At 35.4% G+C, this 20,784-nt stretch overlaps 2 protein-coding genes across 6 annotated transcripts in view; one reads left to right on the forward strand and one right to left on the reverse strand.

Moving 5' to 3' along the window:
* The first annotated feature begins 875 nt into the window (after window positions 1-875).
* Window positions 876-6,976, forward strand: LOC124222507 (uncharacterized). The gene is made up of 8 exons (XM_046633568.2): window positions 876-1,144; window positions 1,398-1,649; window positions 1,948-2,297; window positions 4,752-4,845; window positions 5,026-5,138; window positions 5,224-5,344; window positions 6,330-6,540; window positions 6,668-6,976. Exons 1-8 carry the CDS (start codon window positions 1,120-1,122, stop codon window positions 6,804-6,806), a joined length of 1,305 nt encoding a protein of 434 aa, XP_046489524.2. The 5' UTR covers window positions 876-1,119; the 3' UTR covers window positions 6,807-6,976.
* A 2,049-nt stretch (window positions 6,977-9,025) lies between these two features.
* The window catches only part of Mgat2 (alpha-1,6-mannosyl-glycoprotein 2-beta-N-acetylglucosaminyltransferase), a 48,558-nt gene continuing 36,799 nt past the window's right edge, over window positions 9,026-20,784 (reverse strand). For 2 of the 5 annotated variants that reach the window (XM_046633555.2, XM_046633556.2), the window contains exons 3-9: window positions 18,201-18,233; window positions 14,528-14,714; window positions 14,019-14,438; window positions 13,075-13,381; window positions 12,344-12,514; window positions 10,505-10,755; window positions 9,026-10,214 (exon numbers count right to left, since the gene is read on the reverse strand). In XM_046633555.2, the coding sequence (XP_046489511.1) occupies window positions 9,986-10,214; window positions 10,505-10,755; window positions 12,344-12,514; window positions 13,075-13,381; window positions 14,019-14,438; window positions 14,528-14,714; window positions 18,201-18,207 (1,572 nt within the window). In that variant the 5' untranslated portion in view covers window positions 18,208-18,233 and the 3' untranslated portion in view covers window positions 9,026-9,985. The remainder of the gene's footprint in view (window positions 10,215-10,504; window positions 10,756-12,343; window positions 12,515-13,074; window positions 13,382-14,018; window positions 14,439-14,527; window positions 14,715-18,200; window positions 18,234-20,784) is intronic. The other 3 variants (XM_046633557.2, XM_046633558.2, XM_046633559.2) reach the window with 2 other exon arrangements.

Below are 20,784 nucleotides of genomic sequence, written 5' to 3' on the forward strand. Positions count from 1 at the left end.
TTCGTTTTTTGCTAGACAAATAAGAATAGTGTAACGATTAAAAAAGGATTGTAAGATTTTTGTAACATAATGTTTTCGTCGTCAATAGATTTTTATGTTGACAATTTCTCGGCAAATGATCAGAAGGTATTTCAATTTCTTGAGCGTTACAACCAATAATTACACAGTTTCAGAATACTACGAGCACCTTGATATTTCTATTCTTTCGCAGTCATTGAATATCTTTGCCTAAAGTTCGGCCTGGAGTGAGCTCAAGTTTAAAAATCTTCAACACCCGCGAAGCTGTACGTGATATGCAAGGCAACTGTAGACTCGCTCTTGCGGCATTTATCCGAACCTCATAGGAGGCGGTATGAACAAAATTGTCAACAACTGGTAAGTAGCTGATATTCTTCTTCAATTTGAACAATTTATGACTAGTGATGACGTTGCTCGAAATTTCCAAATGAAAATGATTTCAAAAACGCAGTACAACGACCTAAGATGTGCACATAATTCGCATGTTACTGCAGGTCTTTTTTCAGGCGAGGAAATGAATTTTAATATAGCTGTTTCATTTGTGTGCAGGAGCGCGCTCTGTCGCTCATCTGAAATCTGCAATGCTGACTCAAAAATTCCAGAATAATCTTACGTTAATTTATCCAATAATAGCGCGATTGGAAAAATTGTCGAATGACGATATTTCACCGATATCGAATTAGTGATTGGTATTATTGATCTATTCAAACGATAATAATTTCACACTCTCGTTTCATAGTTGAACTTCCACACGATTGTAGCTCTTCAGTCAACTCAAGTCATTGAAACACTCAGCGACGTAATTTCGCAACTCTGAAGGTGGGTAAATTTGAACGAAAAGAGAATATTCGGAAAGTTGAATCTAGCTATCACTCAGTCGCAAATTGCTTACAGCCAGTGAAACGGTGGTTAGAAAATACTTCGACGATTGATAATTCTTGAAGGTTATCTACTGAGAGATAATTATCAAGTTTAATCGTCGAGAACGCGCCATTTTAGCAATCGTCTACACGATAAGGCCTGAGGGCAGAGGGTATTCTAACCGGAGAAGTGCGTTGCAGTACATTCTGAACCGGCGTTGGTAATTGTACGTGGCACGTGATGTCAAAAGTGTTACTTAGCGCAAGTAAATATAAAATAACAAATTTCTGAACAAATGGAGCAAGCTTAATGAACAGTGTATTCAGATTATGTCTGGGTGATCTGATCGGTAGCTCTGCGTGTGTACTGGGAAAGTGATGTAGGGTTATCACAGCTTTGCTAGCGCGCCATTCATTTTATCAGCACTACAAAATCTTGTCCATTTCTCTTATATCTATGATTATACACGTTATCTGTAAGCTGTATCAGTATCAACGTAATGACTTGAATCATTTCAGCTTCACTGCTAGCCCAGAGAACCTTCAGCTACACGCCTAGAGTTCTATCTTCAACAATGACCGAAGCACTGAAACAGCACGGCGTTGTGCCGGACGTAATCGACAAGGTACCAGCCTCGATTGCCAAGGTATCATACCCTGGAAATTTGTCCGTTGACATTGGGAAAGTTCTTACGCCAACGCTGGTGAAAGACCAACCAACCGTCACCTGGGATGCAGATCCTTCGACATTCTACACAGTTTGCATGACGGGTAATGTGTCCTTCGTACTAGCAGACTCGTTTTGAACCAGAATTTTCTGAAATGATAATCATTTATTTAATTCTTGTCGCTTCATCAGCCCTGTCACACGATTTATGAGAAATAACATAAAGCCTGTGATGTAATTTTAAGGTATAAATTTCACTGAACTGTAATCGCACACACAATATGTTTTATCATTGAATTAATCTACCAGATTGCTTCCATGTTATACAAATCTGTACCTTGAACCTTGAATCTTGTTGCAACGCTGAGTTACTAATTAGCATGCATAAATCGTTATGCGCAGATCCTGACGCACCTAGTCGTAAGACACCAACATACAGAGAATGGCACCACTGGCTTGTGGGAAACGTTCCAGGAGACGATATTTCCAAGGGTGACGTTCTCTCCGAATACGTTGGCTCTGGCCCCCCCAAAGATACAGGTCTTCACCGCTACGTTTTCTTGGTATACAAACAGCCTGGTAAGATTAACTTTGACGAACCGCGGTTGACCAATAAAAGTGGAAACAATCGCGGCAAATTTTCTATCAAGAAGTTCGCTGCTAAATACAACCTTGGAGATCCTATTGCCGGGAACATGTACCAGGCTGAATACGATGACTACGTTCCCATATTGTACAAGCAGCTCGGTGAATAATTTCACTTGTTATGTTTATTGATTTACATATGACGTTAATTTTATGCAATACACCGTACTACTGGTTACACGAGCGAGTCGTGAGCTAGCTGATAATCACGTATTTTCTTACAAATAAACTGTTTCACGTAGATCACTGATTCATTCACATCTGTTCTTATTTGATTTACCTTTCATTAGCAATTTATTCCTTGGAGTATTCTATGAGCATTTTTGTAATTTGCGTATTTCAAACTACTTATGAGAGAATTTCGACAAAATGACTATCATACTTTGAAAGCTGATATACTAGAAGCAATGTTCCATTATAATACTGCTGTTTTACCCAAGGTTTCGTTTCATATCTAACTCTGAATAATGTAGTTGTCAATAATCGATTGTAGCAATATTAAAGGCAGAAAGCTCGCTTAGGCTTAATACTCAATATAATTATACATCGCTATTATTTTCGATTCGCAAATTATCGAGTGATAAGTACAATCGTTATGCAAACCGGGTAATAAAGTCTACATAATTTTGACAAACGATGAGATCATCACGGTAATTGGTTTAATAACGTCGTCGGAAGAAATAGACCCGTAATGAGTATACACGGATTACATACCTTACAAAACTGTGTTAGCTGATGGATCGATTCATCACAAACGAAGCATATACGGTGTTCAGAGTTTTAATCACTTCCGCTATTCCTGAAACAAATGAAATTCGAGATCGAAAGACAAATTCAAAGATATCTAATAAATCTGTTTAATAATGACTTGTCAGTTATTCGCTCCTTGCCGTAACATTAGTTCTTTGAGTATAGAAAGACCTCGGGCAATTCAATTTTCTAAATGCTTGTTAACATTTTCCCGAGGGAACAATATTTCCGAAATATTTGATGTTTTGCCTCAACTTTTCTCAGAAATTTTATATTATATCGGTAGTTGATAGAGTTTGATTCTGAGTAGCTAATTGCTTTTTTAACCCCAATAGTAAAGCTTTATACTCAAGGTAAGTGCACGTTACATTTGTATCTAACAATAAATGTATATTATTTTGAAGTATGCCATTTCATTATACTATACTGTATGAACTATATAACTTTACCGGTAAACGTACAGACCGTGACTATGAATTAAATCAAAATCAGGACATTTTGTGTTTGTGCAGTGTAATGAAACTCTAAAAAAAACCTGGGCGCGGGATCATCATCTAGAAAATTTCGTAACAGCCGTCAATAATCATTCGAATAAATACACCTATGACGAAGCAGTTGCTCCAACCGTATTATTTTCAATAGGTTTCAATTTTCGCTGGGGTTCAACTAGTCGTGCTAGCTTTGCATGCGTGTCAGTGTTTGATTGTAATAGAGAGAAAAAACATGACATTTTGAATACGGCAGACACCTTCAATACATTTGATAACTGGTTTTAAGAATACAAATCGCCTCTGCGTGTCATCCTTGCGCTATTATTAAGTAACATTTGCCGAAAATGAAAATTCGTCGACTGGATTCACACTCGCTTGAATACAGACGTGTGGAAAATTAATCAAAATGCTCGGCCTACTGTATGAATCTAGCGCAATCAATTACGGAATTTTTTCAAGGCAGGACTCGATTTTGAGAAATACCTTCTTCAAATAACTTGGTCAATTAGTAATATGAAATCAAAGAGTTGATGAGAGTGCAAATCGATGCGAACAATTATCGACGAAAATTTCAGGAAACTAGTTACATATTAGAATATTCCTAGATCTTCTCGAAAAATTTATGAATTGAAAAATATTTTTTAGATTTGCAGAATTTTCAGGAACCTGATAATTTCTGGTTGGTATCAATTCGGTTTCGTCGCCATTAAATATTGTACTTTTCGTACACGGTCTGAAGTCGCCCAAGGTATAAGTCTTGACTGAGGCCATGGGATATATGGACAGCCTAGGCTTCCGGATACGCGTTGACGCTGAATTAAAAATACATGGAAGTTTTTGCCCGCTCTCGAAATAAGAAACCTGTATAATTACATAAGATGAATGTTACGGGCAGAGATATTTTGAATAGTCGTGCGGTGATTGTAAAAAAGAATATATGGTACAGGTACTCGTATGATAAACATATTAATGATCATACAGTTTTAAAAAGTATACTTCTAATTTTGCCAAGGTTGCCAATGAAGTGGACCATTTAGCAAGTCACGGTACCAATTTTTGTGCAAAAGAATACACTTTTACTATAATTGATAATTGCTGCTTTGGCTTATGGGTTCCGGGCTAGATGAAAGAGTGCTGAAATCCATGGATCGCCGCCTTCGACGTCTCTTTTTACACTACACTGTAACAACTGTAACATACAGAAAGCATAATATCAGGCGTTACCATGGCACGGGACACCGATTTTCGATTCTATGTATGTATGTAAAAGGATTTTGCTTCGCAGCAAGTGTCTAGGGGGGGAGCATAGCGCTATAAATACGAGATACCTTCACCGACGTTGTCGCAGTTTCTCGGAATCGGTTGAATTGTTTATACGATTGCAAACCAGCGACAATGAAGACTTTGCTAACAGGTAACAAAAAGATAGTTGAATCTCAATTTCATACGATAGAATTAATTAATGATGTCATTGTCAGATAGAAAGAGTGATAAGAAAAAAAGTTCCAAAAATTATCGGTAATAATAAATTTGCCAAGTGCAATAATTCGTCTGTTGTATCTTATAATACGATCGAGAATTCATTATTTTGCAGTGACTTTATTCTGCACAATCGGATTTGCGCTTGCCGACGTCGCGAGCGAGTTTCAATCGGCAAACATTACATCGGACATTTTGAAAGGTCACGGTCCCACAGATTTGATCGAGGTAATTTTAAGCTTTCTGCTCAACTTCCGGTGATACGAAATTAGCTATTTTACCATCGATAATCGTTTGACCATCTGTAAAATAGGTGAAGTACGGAAACAACGTGGTAAATCTGGGCAACGAACTGACGCCGACACAGGTGAAGCAGATTCCAGAGATCCACTACAAGCATGAAGGCGGTGTTCTTTACACACTGGTCATGACAGGTACAATAATTATTCAAGCGAGACTTCTGAGAAGATGTAAATTAATTCTTCATACAGAGCGTATTCGTTACGATAATCAATTATTGCGATTTAAAATTACATTTTTCGGCTCTGTTGAACAAGAGCACTGGAAAACTTTGTCTTGGTAGTGTCAATGCACGAGCCACCTTAAAATGACCTTAGAAATCAATTACCTTGACGTAACGGCATACATGAGCAAGCCACTTTCACCATACGGTAGAAAACCTGTTTTCGATATTGCCAGTTTAAGCGCGTAAATACTCATCGTCAAAAATGTACGTGAGCCGCCGCTTATGGCTGTTCTTTGTGATTTCATTATCGTCAGTTTGACGTTCAACTTTGAAAGTTTCTTTTCTTATGACTCGTTGTTTAAAAAATGTGTAAGATGTTCTTACATTACTTTTATCCGACATTATACGGTGCTATAAGGAAATGTACAATCACGAGTATAAGCCGCGTTATCTTATACAATTCTCTATAAAATATCATTAGATATTTGAGGCATTAAATTAATTGCAAAATTTCTTTTGTAAGTCAAATCCCCGTAACTGTTGTAAAATGCCAAACTATCCGCAATTTTTCGATCATTCCCGCACTCGAGAATGCTAGAAGTTTGAACATCTGCCAATACAAGATTTGATCAGCATACGATTTGAGCTCACAAGATGAAACCGCAATGTTGGCCGTTGAAAAAACTATGTCAGAATAGAATCTCGTTGTTATGACATTTACACGTTCGCTTCCCAAAAAAGAATTTAATTTCAAACGTGTTCATTGCTGTACTTTGCCTTTCTCCAGTTTTACTAGTTGTGAGAAAATTTCTCAATTTATGACGACACAATTCAACGTTCATAGGCACCGAATATCCGCGAGCAATTAACTTTCAATTATTCGTAGTCTGCACAGTTTTACCAGGAAAATAAACAATGTTAATAATACTTTCTTCGTGCTCTTTGATTTTCAGATCCAGACGTACCTACACGAGGCTACAATCGTGAATTTAACCATTGGCTTGTTGGTAACATCCCTGAGGAGAGTGTCGAAAAGGGAGAAGTCTTGGCAGAATATGTTGGTTCCGGACCACCGCAAGGCTCTGGATTGCATCGTTATGTTTTCCTTGTTTATCGGCAAGATCAGGGCGCCATAACTTTCGACGAGAGACGTTTGAGCACATGGTAATAATGGAATTCATCCAATTCTATCTAAAAAAAAAGTTCTAATGAAATTAAACAAATTACATAAAATGTATGCAAAAACTATGGTAGATAGGTTATCTAATACATGTTGCGTGTATATTTACAGGGACGGTAAACAAAGGAGGCGATTTTCTATTCAGAAATTTGCCGAAAAGTATAGTTTGGTCGGTCCTCTTGCAGGAAACTATTTCACTGCAAAGTGGGACGAATCTGTCCCTGATCTTCACAAACACCTTGGTTTCTGATCTCGAGATTCAGCAAAATCTACTTTGTTTAATACGATAACGAGTGAACTACATAAGCACATTAGGAGAAACTAGATTATATGTCTATACCTATATTGGAATACGGAGACGTAGGAAAATGACAAATGTTAATAGCAAAAATTTGTGGAATAAACTTATTGCAAATTGTTCTTTATGGAACATTCATTTTATTTCAATATAAAACACTCATTATCCCGATTTGCAACTCCAACCAGCACAAACACTAGGATGATGATAATGAAATAACGATTTATGAATTATAGATATAATAATCCTCATAGGATTAAGAAATGTACATTATGCCACATAAATTCAACTGGATGCACTTATACACCAATTCAGGTAGCCGTCATTACATAACAATGCAATGCATGTATCGAGGATATATGCATAATATATCTTTGGTGACAAAAAATTATTTAGGCTTATAGCTATGTAGGTATTTAAATTTATCTCAAACAATTTTCTAACTCAGTTGGAAACTTCAAATGCGGACAAAGTCGGCAGCAGCTATTCTTCGTCACACAGATATTCAAGTCAATTGGATCTACCTCGTCAAAAGTTCACTTTGATTAATAGATAAAAATCAAATGACGTTCTTAAAAATATTAACATTGTAACAACCGTTACAAGAATGTTATAGAGACATAGCCTGGTAATGATGATATGATTTCCCTTTGAAAAAAAATTTATAATCTTGGTGTTATAAGCTATTGTTCGATACGATTTCAATATCTTTGATAAAATTGTTTATTTACATTACAGAACTCAAAATTCTCAACAGTATAGCAGCAGTGCTATTTTTTCTCTCTTTTTTACACCCTCGCACTCCAAAGTATATGTCCCACAGGTCTAATTGTTTGTAGGTTTCATGCAGATTATTAACTGTCGATAACAGCAAGTATGTACGCATATTTACCTATTCGAATCTCATATAATATATTTTTCTCAACTGAATTGAACGGTTTCAAATTGGTTAGCTGTATAAAGTAAGCTGTATGTTAAAAGCTAATTTATTTCAATTCAATATATTAATATATGTATATTTGAACACACAGTAAGGTAAAGAGTTTCGTCGTTATTCATTCAAATGTCTCAGAATTTGTCTTGTATTATGATCAAGTTGCATTCGAAACATAGTTCCTGACTTGCTTATAGCTTCGTTGAACTTAATTTCGTTGAAACCGAAATATTTATTGAATGTTAATTTTTTTATTTTTGACGCTATATAATATCTGATTATACAACTGTAAATTAATGTGTGTAGTTAGAAGTACCTGTTACAAGCTTAGCAAGTTATTATATTTCAATATCAAATATCATTACATTACATTTCATATAGTGACTAGAGTACAGTGTGCGTTTTCGAGTAATCAGCATAGTTTACAATATTGTCATGAGTATAAAATAAAAAGAAAAAAAAAAACAACCGAATAAGAAATGAAAAAACTTTTCATCAAATAAGAGATTTCATTAGGCATTATTTTCGTAGAAGGATAAGGGCTGTACGTATATCCTAACTCGAAAAATTCAAACGTGTAATTAATAAGTCTGTATTATTAATATATCAGATCAGTTAATATCTCAGATCAGTTAATATCTCAGATCGGTAGAAAAAAATACAAATAATTAGAACACTATGTAATGCGAACTGAAAAGTACCGTCTTCATTGACGTAGCAACCACGTATTAAGAGTAGTGTCCCATTTTTTGATTTCTGACTGACATTGATAGATGTGTAACATAAAAAAGAATACTAATATTCTCGTTTTTATGATTTTTCAACGATCACGAGTAAAGTTGAAAGCTTTTTAAATACATATCAATCCGGTTTAACAAGCTTTATGATTTACAATTTTCCGATGCATCATGAGAATTAGTAATGTTAACACGATGAAAAGCCAGTTTTTTACGTCTAATGACTAGCGTTTGCCAGTTTTCTTCTTTTACTACATTTTCTCCTTTGTATAAAGTAGTATACTCGCTGAAACGAATTATATTCAACATTGGGGAACAGGTATAGGTATCCATCGATAAAAGCTTAATGTATCGAATTTCAGCTTTTTCATGGATGACGAATCTACACACTTTAGAAAAATGTTAACATAATAAGATCTTCTGTTTCATCGTCTTAGATATAATCACTAACTGAATTAGAGCCTGATTCCGTTTCTGGGATAGTGTGTAACTGTCAGAAATCTGAAACCGTCTGCATATATTTCGCTATGTGTTTACAAGTAGTAGCAATTGTTGAAAAAATACACCACTACATTTGCTTAATAAGTACATGCAAGTATAAACTCAATTTGTACCGACATCTACGAATGCTGTTAAGTAATTAACGTAATAATACAAGCATATCGAAGTCCTTGGAAGTAACTGATATCCGTAAGCTTTTACAACTCGGCAGATCTGAATAATTCAATTATTTATTGTTATCTAGAAAGAAGATTAATCTTACTGCATAATGAAAAAGTAACAAAATGATGAAGATGATGACGATGACGATATAAATATAATAGTAACGATAATTATAACACTATCTTGAGCATGTAATTGATTATATTACATATTTGTAACGTATATTAATTGGTTTTCTCTAGGTAATCTTAAGTGGCAAATATGTCTTTCCTTTGGCTCTTAGCATTCCCTTTGTAATCGCCCAGCGATTACTTCTAGAGATTAATTCGTCGTAACTACATTAGGCTCAGCACGCAACTACTTGCAAATCTCTTTTGTATTATTATATCAAATGTCCAAACGTATACCTAGCGTTCAATTTCATTACAGTCGAAATGACTACTATACAAATTTTCTTTTTTTTGTCTCTTTTGTAATCGCCTTGTTTCAGATGTTATTTAAAGCTGTTTTAACATCTATGGTAGAATAAGTCCAAAGCAAAACTACATTCTCGATAATACGATAGTATTTTCACAACAGGGTGTCATTTGTATGTTTTTTACACGTAGTTAAATTCAACGCACTTCTCATACGTAGTACTTAGTTCGTTGATTTGCTGTATCTAAGCAATTTTATACACAATATGCTTCTGTACATGAATGAGTTGCAGTTGAGCAGCCGATGATTTATGAAATCTTGACGCATTCAACTATAAAAATTTCTCACTGACAGGGTCGGTTCTCATACTTCATCAACAATCAAGGTAATCTCAATTCAGGATTCAGTGTGATGTTCAAACATAGTTGATGGTCCCTTATGTCCCCCCAGCCACCGTTCCCTTTTCTCAACTTTGTCTTTTTAGCCACAGCCGCATTTGTCAGTGTCAGTTGAGACGGAAACAAATGTTTTTTAGCAGTCTTTAGTACATTTTGTACCTTTTCAATAACCGCTGTGGGTTCACAATTATTTTTCTTGTGATGAACCCCACTGAAAAGGAACCAAATCCTTTAATTCTCAATGCTTGAGTCTGCGGTGCGCGGTAAAAATTTTTCAGATAATTTCTTTGTACTTCTGTTGACAGCGCTGCATGAGATTCTCAAAACGTTTCGATAATACTCGATGAATTTTATGCCTGTCTTTTACTGATATAAGTTTCAAAAACTGTTAATAAATGCAAATGAATCTAATTGAAAATTAATTGCAGGATACAGATCAGTGCGTAATCTTTTGCACATGTTCTTTTAAATCATATTTAAAAACAATGAATCAATTATTACCATTCTCCGATGTGAAAAATTCTAGGTGCTTTCATCACCATGGCGATTAGGCCAGATTGGATGTGAGATAAGCCACCGGAGCCTTGACTTGATGGGATGCATCCTTGAGCGATATGCTGAAGGCTCCAGTCCCAGTTATAGTCGTCGTAAGAGCAGAATTTGGAAGCACAGTCTGTCAGTTTGTTCCAAGTAATACGATTGAACGCCATACCCATATTATGTTTACTAGAAATCCACGGTGTTACCTCTGCCTGTAATTATTTCAACGATTGTTTGTGACTTGTAACATTATCATTATCGCATAACTGAATGCACATTTTTTAACAGAGGCCTTTCACCAATTTCAAAATAATGCCATTGTTATTTTAGCCTGGTTTCCCTGGTCAAAATTTTTAAAAGCATAATTACTATTAACAGTAATCTATAACTTTTCTTTCGTATGTATTATTGGTAGAAGACCCCTTGTTTATAAATTTATACATTTGATACTTGTATTCAGACTACAAAGTTTTCAACGAAGGAATTCTACATTGAACTCTAACCTAAGCGAGTTCGGAAACGAATCGAAAAATATCTAATTATATCATGAGTTAATTTATACGTTCTATAAAGGATATTGTCGTGCCATATCAAAAGTTGGGTCAGTTATAACAAGGCCCATAAAGCTGCATGTCTTTTTAAATATACCTACTCATACTGCAGTCATCATACTTAAGCTCTACATGCAGGATAATAATAATAATGATGATGATGATGATGATGATGATAATCACTGACAACACCTACCCTATTATACTTTTCCATCATTCATAGTTCGACACATTTATTACCAACGTACGTTACACGTTACATAATCATCGTGCTTAAAACTTATGCAAAAATAACGCAAGTCTGCGACAGACTTGTCGGTAGTATCTCAAATTATTTCATAAAGTGTTTCAAATTCGAAGGACTGTAAATGATTTCGAGAGATCGTAAAGTATATTCACTGGATAATTATTATTATGTTTTTTTTTTTTTTCTTACCAAACATTACATTCATTCGTCACCTGCGAAATCAAATTGTGATTTAAATGAAAATTTACTTTTCATGATTTACTGTACGTACGTAGGTAGTTGTAAATTTGTACCCACAGATACAAAAGACAAATAAAACTAGTCATAAAAATGTTTAGTAATAAGCAGCTTTAAATTAATTGCAACTAATAATTCAGAAAATGCGATTAAACAAAAAAATAAGAAATCACCATGGAATCGGATACGTGAGAAGCAAAATGGTAAGTGGTAATAATAAATTATTGAAACGGCATTGAAGAAAAAAAAATAAAAATTACATCAATTGAATCTGTAAATATCGGAGGTAGGTGGTAGTGTGGAGAAAATTAAGAGAACGAAATTCTGTGGAAATTCATCAGTGGGCGAGGACTCAAAGAATCGGTGTCAAAAGGTTTGAGGGAGAAGAAATGCGTACGTCGCAATAGAAATAAAACGATAGTATTAATAATCGTAATTTCAGCAAATAACGCAGAACATGGCAGGTCATTCTAAAATGCTACGATTCAAAATCAATCAACTGGACATACAGTGAATACAGCATGCTGCAGCGAGATGAAAGGATATTTTTTATTAAACATTTATTAACAATATTTCGTTTAAGAAATACGAATTTGGGGTAACAAATTATGATATATACTTTTGCATATACTGAGAAATTGGCGTATCACTGTTTGTTTCTCTTTCTCTTTGCCGTGCAATGTACGAAAACGAATGCATATCTAAATGCCTGTGTATAAATATGAGATGAAAATTTATTAGGATGCTGTGCTAGATTATTTTAACCTTCTGATAATGGTTGTAGAGGTTGGGCAAAAGCTGGAATGCCCAAGCAGGGGCAGCAGCTTGTACCAATTGAGCACCTTGATAGGTGGAAAAGCCACCCTGAATGATTCCATTGTGTCTCTTTAATCCGCGAAGCATTTCCTTTTGCAGTACACCATTGACACCGAGAAACTGGGCGTGAAAGTATCGTTATTACATATACATAATAAGTCGTACGCGTTGTCTCATTGAAAGTTTACCACATTTCTTTATCACGAACTTTAAACAGCTGAATTGATCCGAGGCAAGAGTACTCGAATATTGACAGGAAATTAAAACAGACATCGGACGTTATGATCCCTTATCCCCGGTGATATGTGATTTGTGTTTTTTTTTTTTTTTAATTATTTTCTTTCTTTCGGGTGAATGAACGTGGTGGAATTATCTTAGGATACCTGATTAATGTTGTAAAATATTTATCATTAAATAAAGTTATAATAACATCAATTATCACACATCAATTTTCAGCATAATATACATATAATATGTGAAAGGTCTCGCGAGACTCACGAGCAGAGTTAATAATATATAAACTAAAAAATTATTTTATATTATGTGGCTTAATTGTGTGACTTGCAAAAAGCTGTGTGATCATATTATAATGATATGTCCGTGTGAATAAACGTCGTATATAATAATAATAATAATCGTTATACGTACGAATTACTTAGCGTCGAAAAGTAAGGGCTTACCTTTTTGTTGTCCGCGTAATAGTTGTAAGTTTTAAGGTACGTTCCCAGCGACAAAATGTTGCAACGTTCACAGCTGTGCTTACATGTACGTTCCATCAGTCTAAGTACGTGCAAAAAGTCTTCGGCGACGTAGTGATCCTCCTCAAGGAACAAAACCATCCCAACGTGGTTTTTCGTTACGGTTAACTGGTCGAATACTCGATTCGCCTTCCACCACCAGTGGTGTTTAGTTTGGGTAAATTTCGCCTCCCTGTAATGTCCGTAGAGGTCGGGATGCTCCGCGTTTATGCATTTCTTCACCAGAGCGCTGTAAGGAGAAGAGAAAAAAAAAGAAGGAAAGAAAAAAATAAGAAGGAACCGATCCAGCCGAGGAATGTAACTTTGAAATTTCAATTTTCAGATACCACAATTTTCTTTTCCTAATCGTTGAAGAAGGGTCGTCATTGATTTTCTATATCCAGAATTTGACCAAATTCTGCAGTAGCCGTGAAATAACTAACCCGTTTTAAATTTTTCACTAAAAATTGCCCCAACTACACTTGTAGGAAGTTTAATTCTTTGTAACTTTGGTCGTAACAATTTTTAGCCGATGGTCGATATTTTCCGACTTCAGCCATAAACTCAAGATGGCGACTGAAATTATTGCAGAGTCTAGTCGAAATTCTGGATTTAGACTACACCCCTATCTAAAACTTGCAATTTCAGTTGTTTTTTTTTCATCATATTCCAACTGAGATCAACAAGGGATTGATGACTCGACCAAAGCACAGTAAAAATCACCGATCACATCAGACATCGAGTTACAAGCAGTCTGAAAAGTTACTAATTGCAGTCGAATTTGAAGTCAATTAGCGACCGATGAAGCGTCCAATAATAAAAACGAATTCCTAAACGAGGAAAGCGAGGTTTTGTTCAAGGTTTCGTTTCGTGGATGTACAACTCACCTTTCCCTCTTAATGTTACGTGGACAATCGTTGGGATCCTCGCCAGGAAATGTGTGGGGATGAGTCTGTATGCTGTAGGGATAAAAGATCTGCATAACTCTGCAGAAATCGACGCTCTGCACGAGAAAATTGATGTCCGGATCCCATACGTCGTGACTGAAAATGAGGAGCGTTTGTTCGATCCCCTTAGCTTGTGCCAGGGAGACGATCAAGTGCCTCAAGTAAGTGAGTCTGGCGTGAACCTGAATGACAATTACTGGGGCGTCGGAAGCCAGGGGACCAAAAGCCTCCTCGTTGAAAACGCGTTGTTCCAGATTAGCCTTTTCTACCTGTCGACGTAGCTCGGATATCGTAAGATTCCCAGATATTCCGGCCGTCGAATTGGATCCGGCGGTCGAGTTTCGCCTGTCCTTCAGAAACCTGGTGGGCAAAAGTTATTTGGGAATTGAGATAAATTTAAAAGTAGAAAAACTCTCGAACAACAGCTGCGAATCAACGATTTGTTGTACCTGTGCAGTTCCTGAGGCACAAGCATTAGGAGACTCTCGTTTCCTGACGGCGGCGAACTGGAACGACTTGTCAAACTGGCCACGTGAAATTGCAGCCAGAGAAGAGTTGCCAGGAAGACGAGGGCCAGGGTTCTCACCAAGGTTCCACGACCATTTCGACCGCCACCCATGACAGCCACCCCCGAAACTGATAAAATGGAATTAAGTCAGTCGTGGGGTCAAACAAGCAACCAGCAAATTTTTTATTTTTTCCCTATCGATCTTCCGCTCATTGCGCGTTTTTGCGTTAAAAAAATATTGCGTAAATTTTCCATTATTGCATAATTTTCAATTTCCAAACTGGCAGAATGAAGTGGTTTTTACCGCGTTTTACCGTTGGAACAATCGCCACGTTATAGTATCTAGAGAATTTCCGTGTTTTCTAATTTTCCACATTAAAAACTTGTGCAATAAATATTAAAAAATACAAGTATTTTACTATGCGATCAATTCTAGCAATGTTGTAATCAAACATGCAATCCGTTTGACGACTCGGTTGAAATTGAATATACTTTCACATTTCACGGACAGTTTTAATTATCGGCAACGAAAATATTGACCAATCAATTAATTCTACTTTATACTATGTATATATTACGTATCGATCGACACTGATAAAATTTAAATTACCGCATTATACAGCTTCCTACGCCCCTGTACCATCGATTAAAAAAATATATTTGACATGTGTTTGCGAGTCAATTAACGGCCCCGTTGTAATCAGATCCATGGTTAATTATACGTGCACGGTAATCGTGTGCGATACTTGAAACCCGAAATTCTTCCCTCCGGTTCGTTGATTAACTGCATGAAACTTTCACAGAATGAATGCGATCTCTGTTTATGGTTTGTGAAGTCGATCCGAGAAGTGATTAATTGTAAAACCGAGAAGCAATAATTAGCCAAACGTATTGCTGCAGGTCTCGTGCAAGTAATATAAGGCTGACAGTTGTTTTTTTTTTTTTTTTTTCTTCTTTTTCTTTATATGCCGTCGCAAAAAATTATTCATAATCTTTTTCTTTTCGCGGAAGAAGATATATAAAATCGCAAAGTATGCATGATAGATGAGTAAAAATGACGCAAGCAGAAAAAAAATAAGCAAATGCATTTTAAGTTTTTTTATTCTTTCATTTATTCCTTGTTTTATTATCTTCACGCAGTCAATTATCACGTGATAAAAGTGTACACTCAGTGTCATTGTGAACAGATTATAAATCGTAAAAGACGAATCACGGTTGACGAAAAAAAAGATGAAAAAAAATTAATGACACTGACTTATAAAGACTGGAAATATAAGGAACCGAGTGAGGGACCCGGCGATAAGTTTTGCTGATAACTGGAGTATCGTCGAGTGACAGATTTACTTAAACCGTGTTTGATGAGCATTTCAAGTATGGATTAGAGATAGATAATAACGACACACGATCGCTTCGACGGTACAGACGAACAACGTGATTTTTTTCTTCGTACATTCATTTTATTTTCATTCAAGGCAGAAACATCGACATCATACCTAAATTGCAACTAATACGAGAAAAAAGTATGCGATATACGTGCATGTTTCCGCTAAATACCGATCAATTGGTCGAAAAAAAAACAAGCTGCAATACAATAATTGAACTTTTCACGCTGGGGATAAAAACCTGCATAATTGAAATCGAAAATAAAAATAAACGCGTCATGTGAAATAAAACAAGCCGGAAATTTGGTATTTAAATATTAACGCAAAGTCGGGTTTAAATCAAGAAACGAAACAGGAGATGAAGGAGAAGACAAAAACGCTGGTCTTATGTCAAGTGAAATTACGATTTAATTACATTTTCCATTCCGAAAAATAAAAATGTACAAAATTATTCGTATATGTGGCTATTATACCTTCGCAATACGTTCTATAACACTTTAGCATCAAGTGAAACGTGATAAACGATCTTTCGTACATTCTGTATACTTTATTCGAATATCCATTCCACAAGTTGGGTGAATTTTATCTCTCAACACAATTTTTCAGAATTTTCTCAGATTTTTGAATTGTGTCGATCAATAAAATCGTTTTAAAAAATTGTATGAAATTCAAATCAAGTGCAGAAAATTTAAACGAAAAACAGCGTGCTCTTCGAAGTGGGAACAATCATATAAAGAATCAGACCCAGGTCGAAATGGTAAAAACTGCCCCGTATATAACGTATAACGTAAGTATATCCAGATGATTCTTCGTCGCAGATTAATTCACGAGGCAACGGTTGAACCTACATTACAGAACCTACACCGTACACATATAATAAGATGTACGAGTAACTGAGCTATAATCTATCATCTAGTCTTAGACGAAGATATTTGTTTTTATTATATAATATCATAGGTAATTTAGTTCGGTACTAATTTTAATGACGTAGCAGCGCGGTCGATAAACTGTGGCAATGATCGTATGCACAGACATCATGTATATACCATATAAATATCAACGACCTCGGTATTACGTATATACTATGAGAAATAATAACTAAACAAGTCGGTAAATGAGGGAATAAAAAAGTTCAAGTTCACAGGCCGAATTTTATAACTGTATGTAATGACATTTAACAACGGTAGGTAAATATTTTCGCGAGTATGCAATTTCTATCTTTATTTATTATTTATTCGTTTTCGTAGACCAATGTTAATTGATTTTCTGAACGGAAACGTTTCTACGGTTATTCGTGATCTCTGCCATTTTCAGGCAGTATACCTACTTCGATGTTTATAACATAACGCTGGATGATTTTCTAAGAAAATAATGAAAAGAAGGACAAGAAGAGGAAGATGAAAAACAAACTCGAGTAAAATATCGGTCAGATGGTTTATATTTACACGGCTCTAGTGGTGTGACGGTTATCCAAAAATGGGCGTTTCCACGCCGCAACAACTCTCGGAAAAAAAAGAACACTGAGTCAACTATTGATAACAATAACAACAACTATTGATCATCACAATCCACATATGTTTACACTAGGACGGTCCTTAATAGCGTTGTTTTTTCAATTTTTATGCTTCCAAGGGCTTAAACGTTTTCAAATTTATAAGAAATAACAGTTTCGTGAAAATTTCTGCTCTTTACATCAACTCTAAGATGGTCCGCTTTGCGATCGAAGTATCTTACGGAAATAACATGAGAAAAAGTTTTCTTGCTCATTGAAATCTTACAAGTCGTTGACTAATATACCGAAAATAATAATGGAAAATACATATTTTTGTAGAGAATTGAAAGCTCTACGATAAAGCTCTGATACATAATATTCGTAAATGAAAGCGTTCATATTTTAATTTACGAATCTATTATACAATTTTATACCAATTATAAAATTTTCTTTGAGCATTTATTAAGAGTCGATTAATTGAACTGTTATTATACGTGTAGAAATCAATCAGGTTCATACACACACATACACACACATATACATATATATATATATATATATATATAATATATATATTGTCATGGCGAATTGAATCATCAAGCGTCATTTATTAGGACCTTACTGATTTTCGGAACCTTCTTCAATCGAAATCATCCAACGAATTATCATTTTAAATACAGAGAAGTGAATAAAGTTTTTCTACTAAAAACTTTGAAAAATAATAAAACAAGGAAACTCACCTCTCATGGTGGGGCGACCCCTAAGTGACGTTTCTGTAACAAAATTTTACGGTATACGATAAGAAATTAGATGATGGTATTTGATGTACAAGTGAAACAGAATCTCAACAGATTTGACATCAAGTATTATTTACCTTTGCGTAGTTTCAATTGCCTTCATTCAATATTGTTCAAATATTACTCATTCATCCTCAGCTTATTAATAAATATGTTATTTCTGCAGATGCAATGAACGAAATGTCATCAAACACAACAAGAAATTGATCAGAGCGGTAATTATGGCTTACATAAATCTACCGGTTCCATGAATACAAAAATCTGATTTTAATTTCCATGTCGCGTATTACAACCAGAAATCGAAACTGACAATCAAGTACGGGAAAATAGAATGGTTAATAAATTATCAATACTTTTCATAATTATTCAACTATTTTTACGATTCAAAGTTTCGTTTCTACTTTCTGACGAATCGGCATATCGTCTAAATTGATCAAAACACAAGAAAATAATTTTTTTAATTGAACAACAAGAAGAATAAGAAATAAAAGAAAAAACCTTCAACGAACTTTGTGATCCAAACGTTAACAACATCAAACACAAAAGCTGGAAACATTAACAATGAAAGTCGAGGGTGCAGCACGTGTAGAGGAAACAAAGCTAGTAATGAATTACATCTCTATAACCGTGGAAGGCGACAACACTGTTGCAAAATGTCTTATAACATTTCTGAGGTTTCGCGCCTGCTCCGCGTTGTTTCTCTTCAAAGAGTATAAACGGCACGCAAATCCGTCACGCAAGCCTCGCATGATTCAACCGCGATAACGAGACTGAGGAGAATTATTTATCAGCCTACGTAAAAAAAAAAAAAAAAAAAACAATCCGCGTTTCTTGAAATTACTTATCTGATCTATAGTCACGAATTTGTATCACACCCGTTGTCTTTACTTGTTTTCTTTCTTTTTTTCTTTACAGGTATATCGGAGGCAGTTTTTATTTTAAATACACAGCTCCTTGTAACAGATAACAAAATTTTCTCACATTAAAAACATCTTTGCGGGTTCGAGGTTGCAGCCCAAATATTGAAATTTTTTTTTGTTTTTAAACATATACGATTATGGAAAAGAAGTTTCATTTTGCAACCAAAGAATTGTTGAAATCATTTTTGTAAAAAAAATTTAGGGATCAACATTCGAAATTCTAGCCGCAAGCACGAATCGATGAAAAAATTTTTAAGATTGTGTCAAAATTTCAAGTCGATTTGGTAAAAAATTGCACCGAGGAATCTGCGCTACCGGATTAAAAACATGGTCGTTCGTTTCTTATATGCCCAATGCCGCAATTGTATTATTAATTAAAAAAAAAAATTCTCAAATGTTCTTGAAACTGTAAAAAATAAATCCCTCATACTCAAAGTGTTCCAAGTGCTTTCATTTTCTTTAAAAAAAAAAAACAAGTTTTAGACTGTCCAAGCCGCAAACCCACCCCCCTTGAAGAAGAACATTGTGTTACATGGAAAACGTTCTCCAGACTTTAGATTCTTTTCCCAGAGTCTTTATAGAGCTACCTTATACCCTGCATCCTCTTCTTATCATCATTTCACTGCCTCGGTTTCCATACCGTATCAGCAGAATGCCCCCACTACTAATAAACTGCAACTGGTCAGTCCATCGCATCCTTCCTCTCCCACGTACTCACTATCAAGTCATCTTTCATTCGGTCAAAATCAAAATTCACCTCACCCCTTATTCCTCCTCCACATCTTCTCACTGTACTTTCCATATCTTTGCCAATGAATCAATTACATACTCAAACATTCAACTCCTCGATGGAAGTTCTTCTAATTTTCTCTTTTCCTTCGTACGTGCGCGTAGTCGACGGGTTACTAACCGGAAATAGGCCGTAATAAGATAACGGCTGGGTTGTGGATGCGGTCATCGATAGCCGCTCTTTGGGATCTCAATCATCCATCCCGTAAAAAATTGGTAAGCAGTGGATTCACTTATCGAACTACCCTTGCTAAGTGACGAGGAAAACTTCTCTGAGAAACCAGTTCGGATGGATTGGTTGCAGCAAATTAAAAAAAAATATACGTATTTTCTATATAATTTTTTTTTTTTTTGTTACGAAAGTACGAACTGTCACCCGGGTCACACTGTCCCGTCTAGCCGATACACGCAATCGTTTGTAAGGTAATATTTAGGAATATTCAAAGTTTGAAGAGAACTTTCTAGCGATGGTAAAAAAAATTGTGTCCGATCTGATTTATCTAAGGCTTAAAAAAATTGACGGAAGTATTTGTATAGGAAAAAATTTAGCAAACGATTCTCTGACTTTCTGAAAAAACCCCAGACATTTCCCTGACTATTCCAGAATTTCAGAATTCCATGATATTTCCAGGTTTTCCAGAATTCCCTGACCACTTGCGTCATCAACGATCAACGACTTACCCCAAACAAGTTTTTACACCTGGAATTTTAGGTGCTACTTTTTCTCTCTTTCGATTATTCTACTATATTTCCTACCTCCACCTATCGACATTGTCGTCATGTACGTTTTGCTGCTCGTATATTCACCCCTTATTCAT

The sequence above is a fragment of the Neodiprion pinetum genome, chromosome 6, assembly GCF_021155775.2.
Source record: "Neodiprion pinetum isolate iyNeoPine1 chromosome 6, iyNeoPine1.2, whole genome shotgun sequence".
Taxonomy (NCBI): Eukaryota; Metazoa; Arthropoda; class Insecta; order Hymenoptera; family Diprionidae; genus Neodiprion; species Neodiprion pinetum.

Bases quoted from the DNA above. Each gene is read 5' to 3' on its own strand.
- LOC124222507 (XM_046633568.2), top strand. From the start codon at position 1,120: ATGTCAAAAGTGTTACTTAGCGCAA. The intron at 5,139-5,223 runs GTAATTTTAAGC...TCTGTAAAATAG, and splicing joins GTCCCACAGATTTGATCGAG to GTGAAGTACGGAAACAACGT. The intron at 5,345-6,329 runs GTACAATAATTA...TTTGATTTTCAG, and splicing joins TTACACACTGGTCATGACAG to ATCCAGACGTACCTACACGA.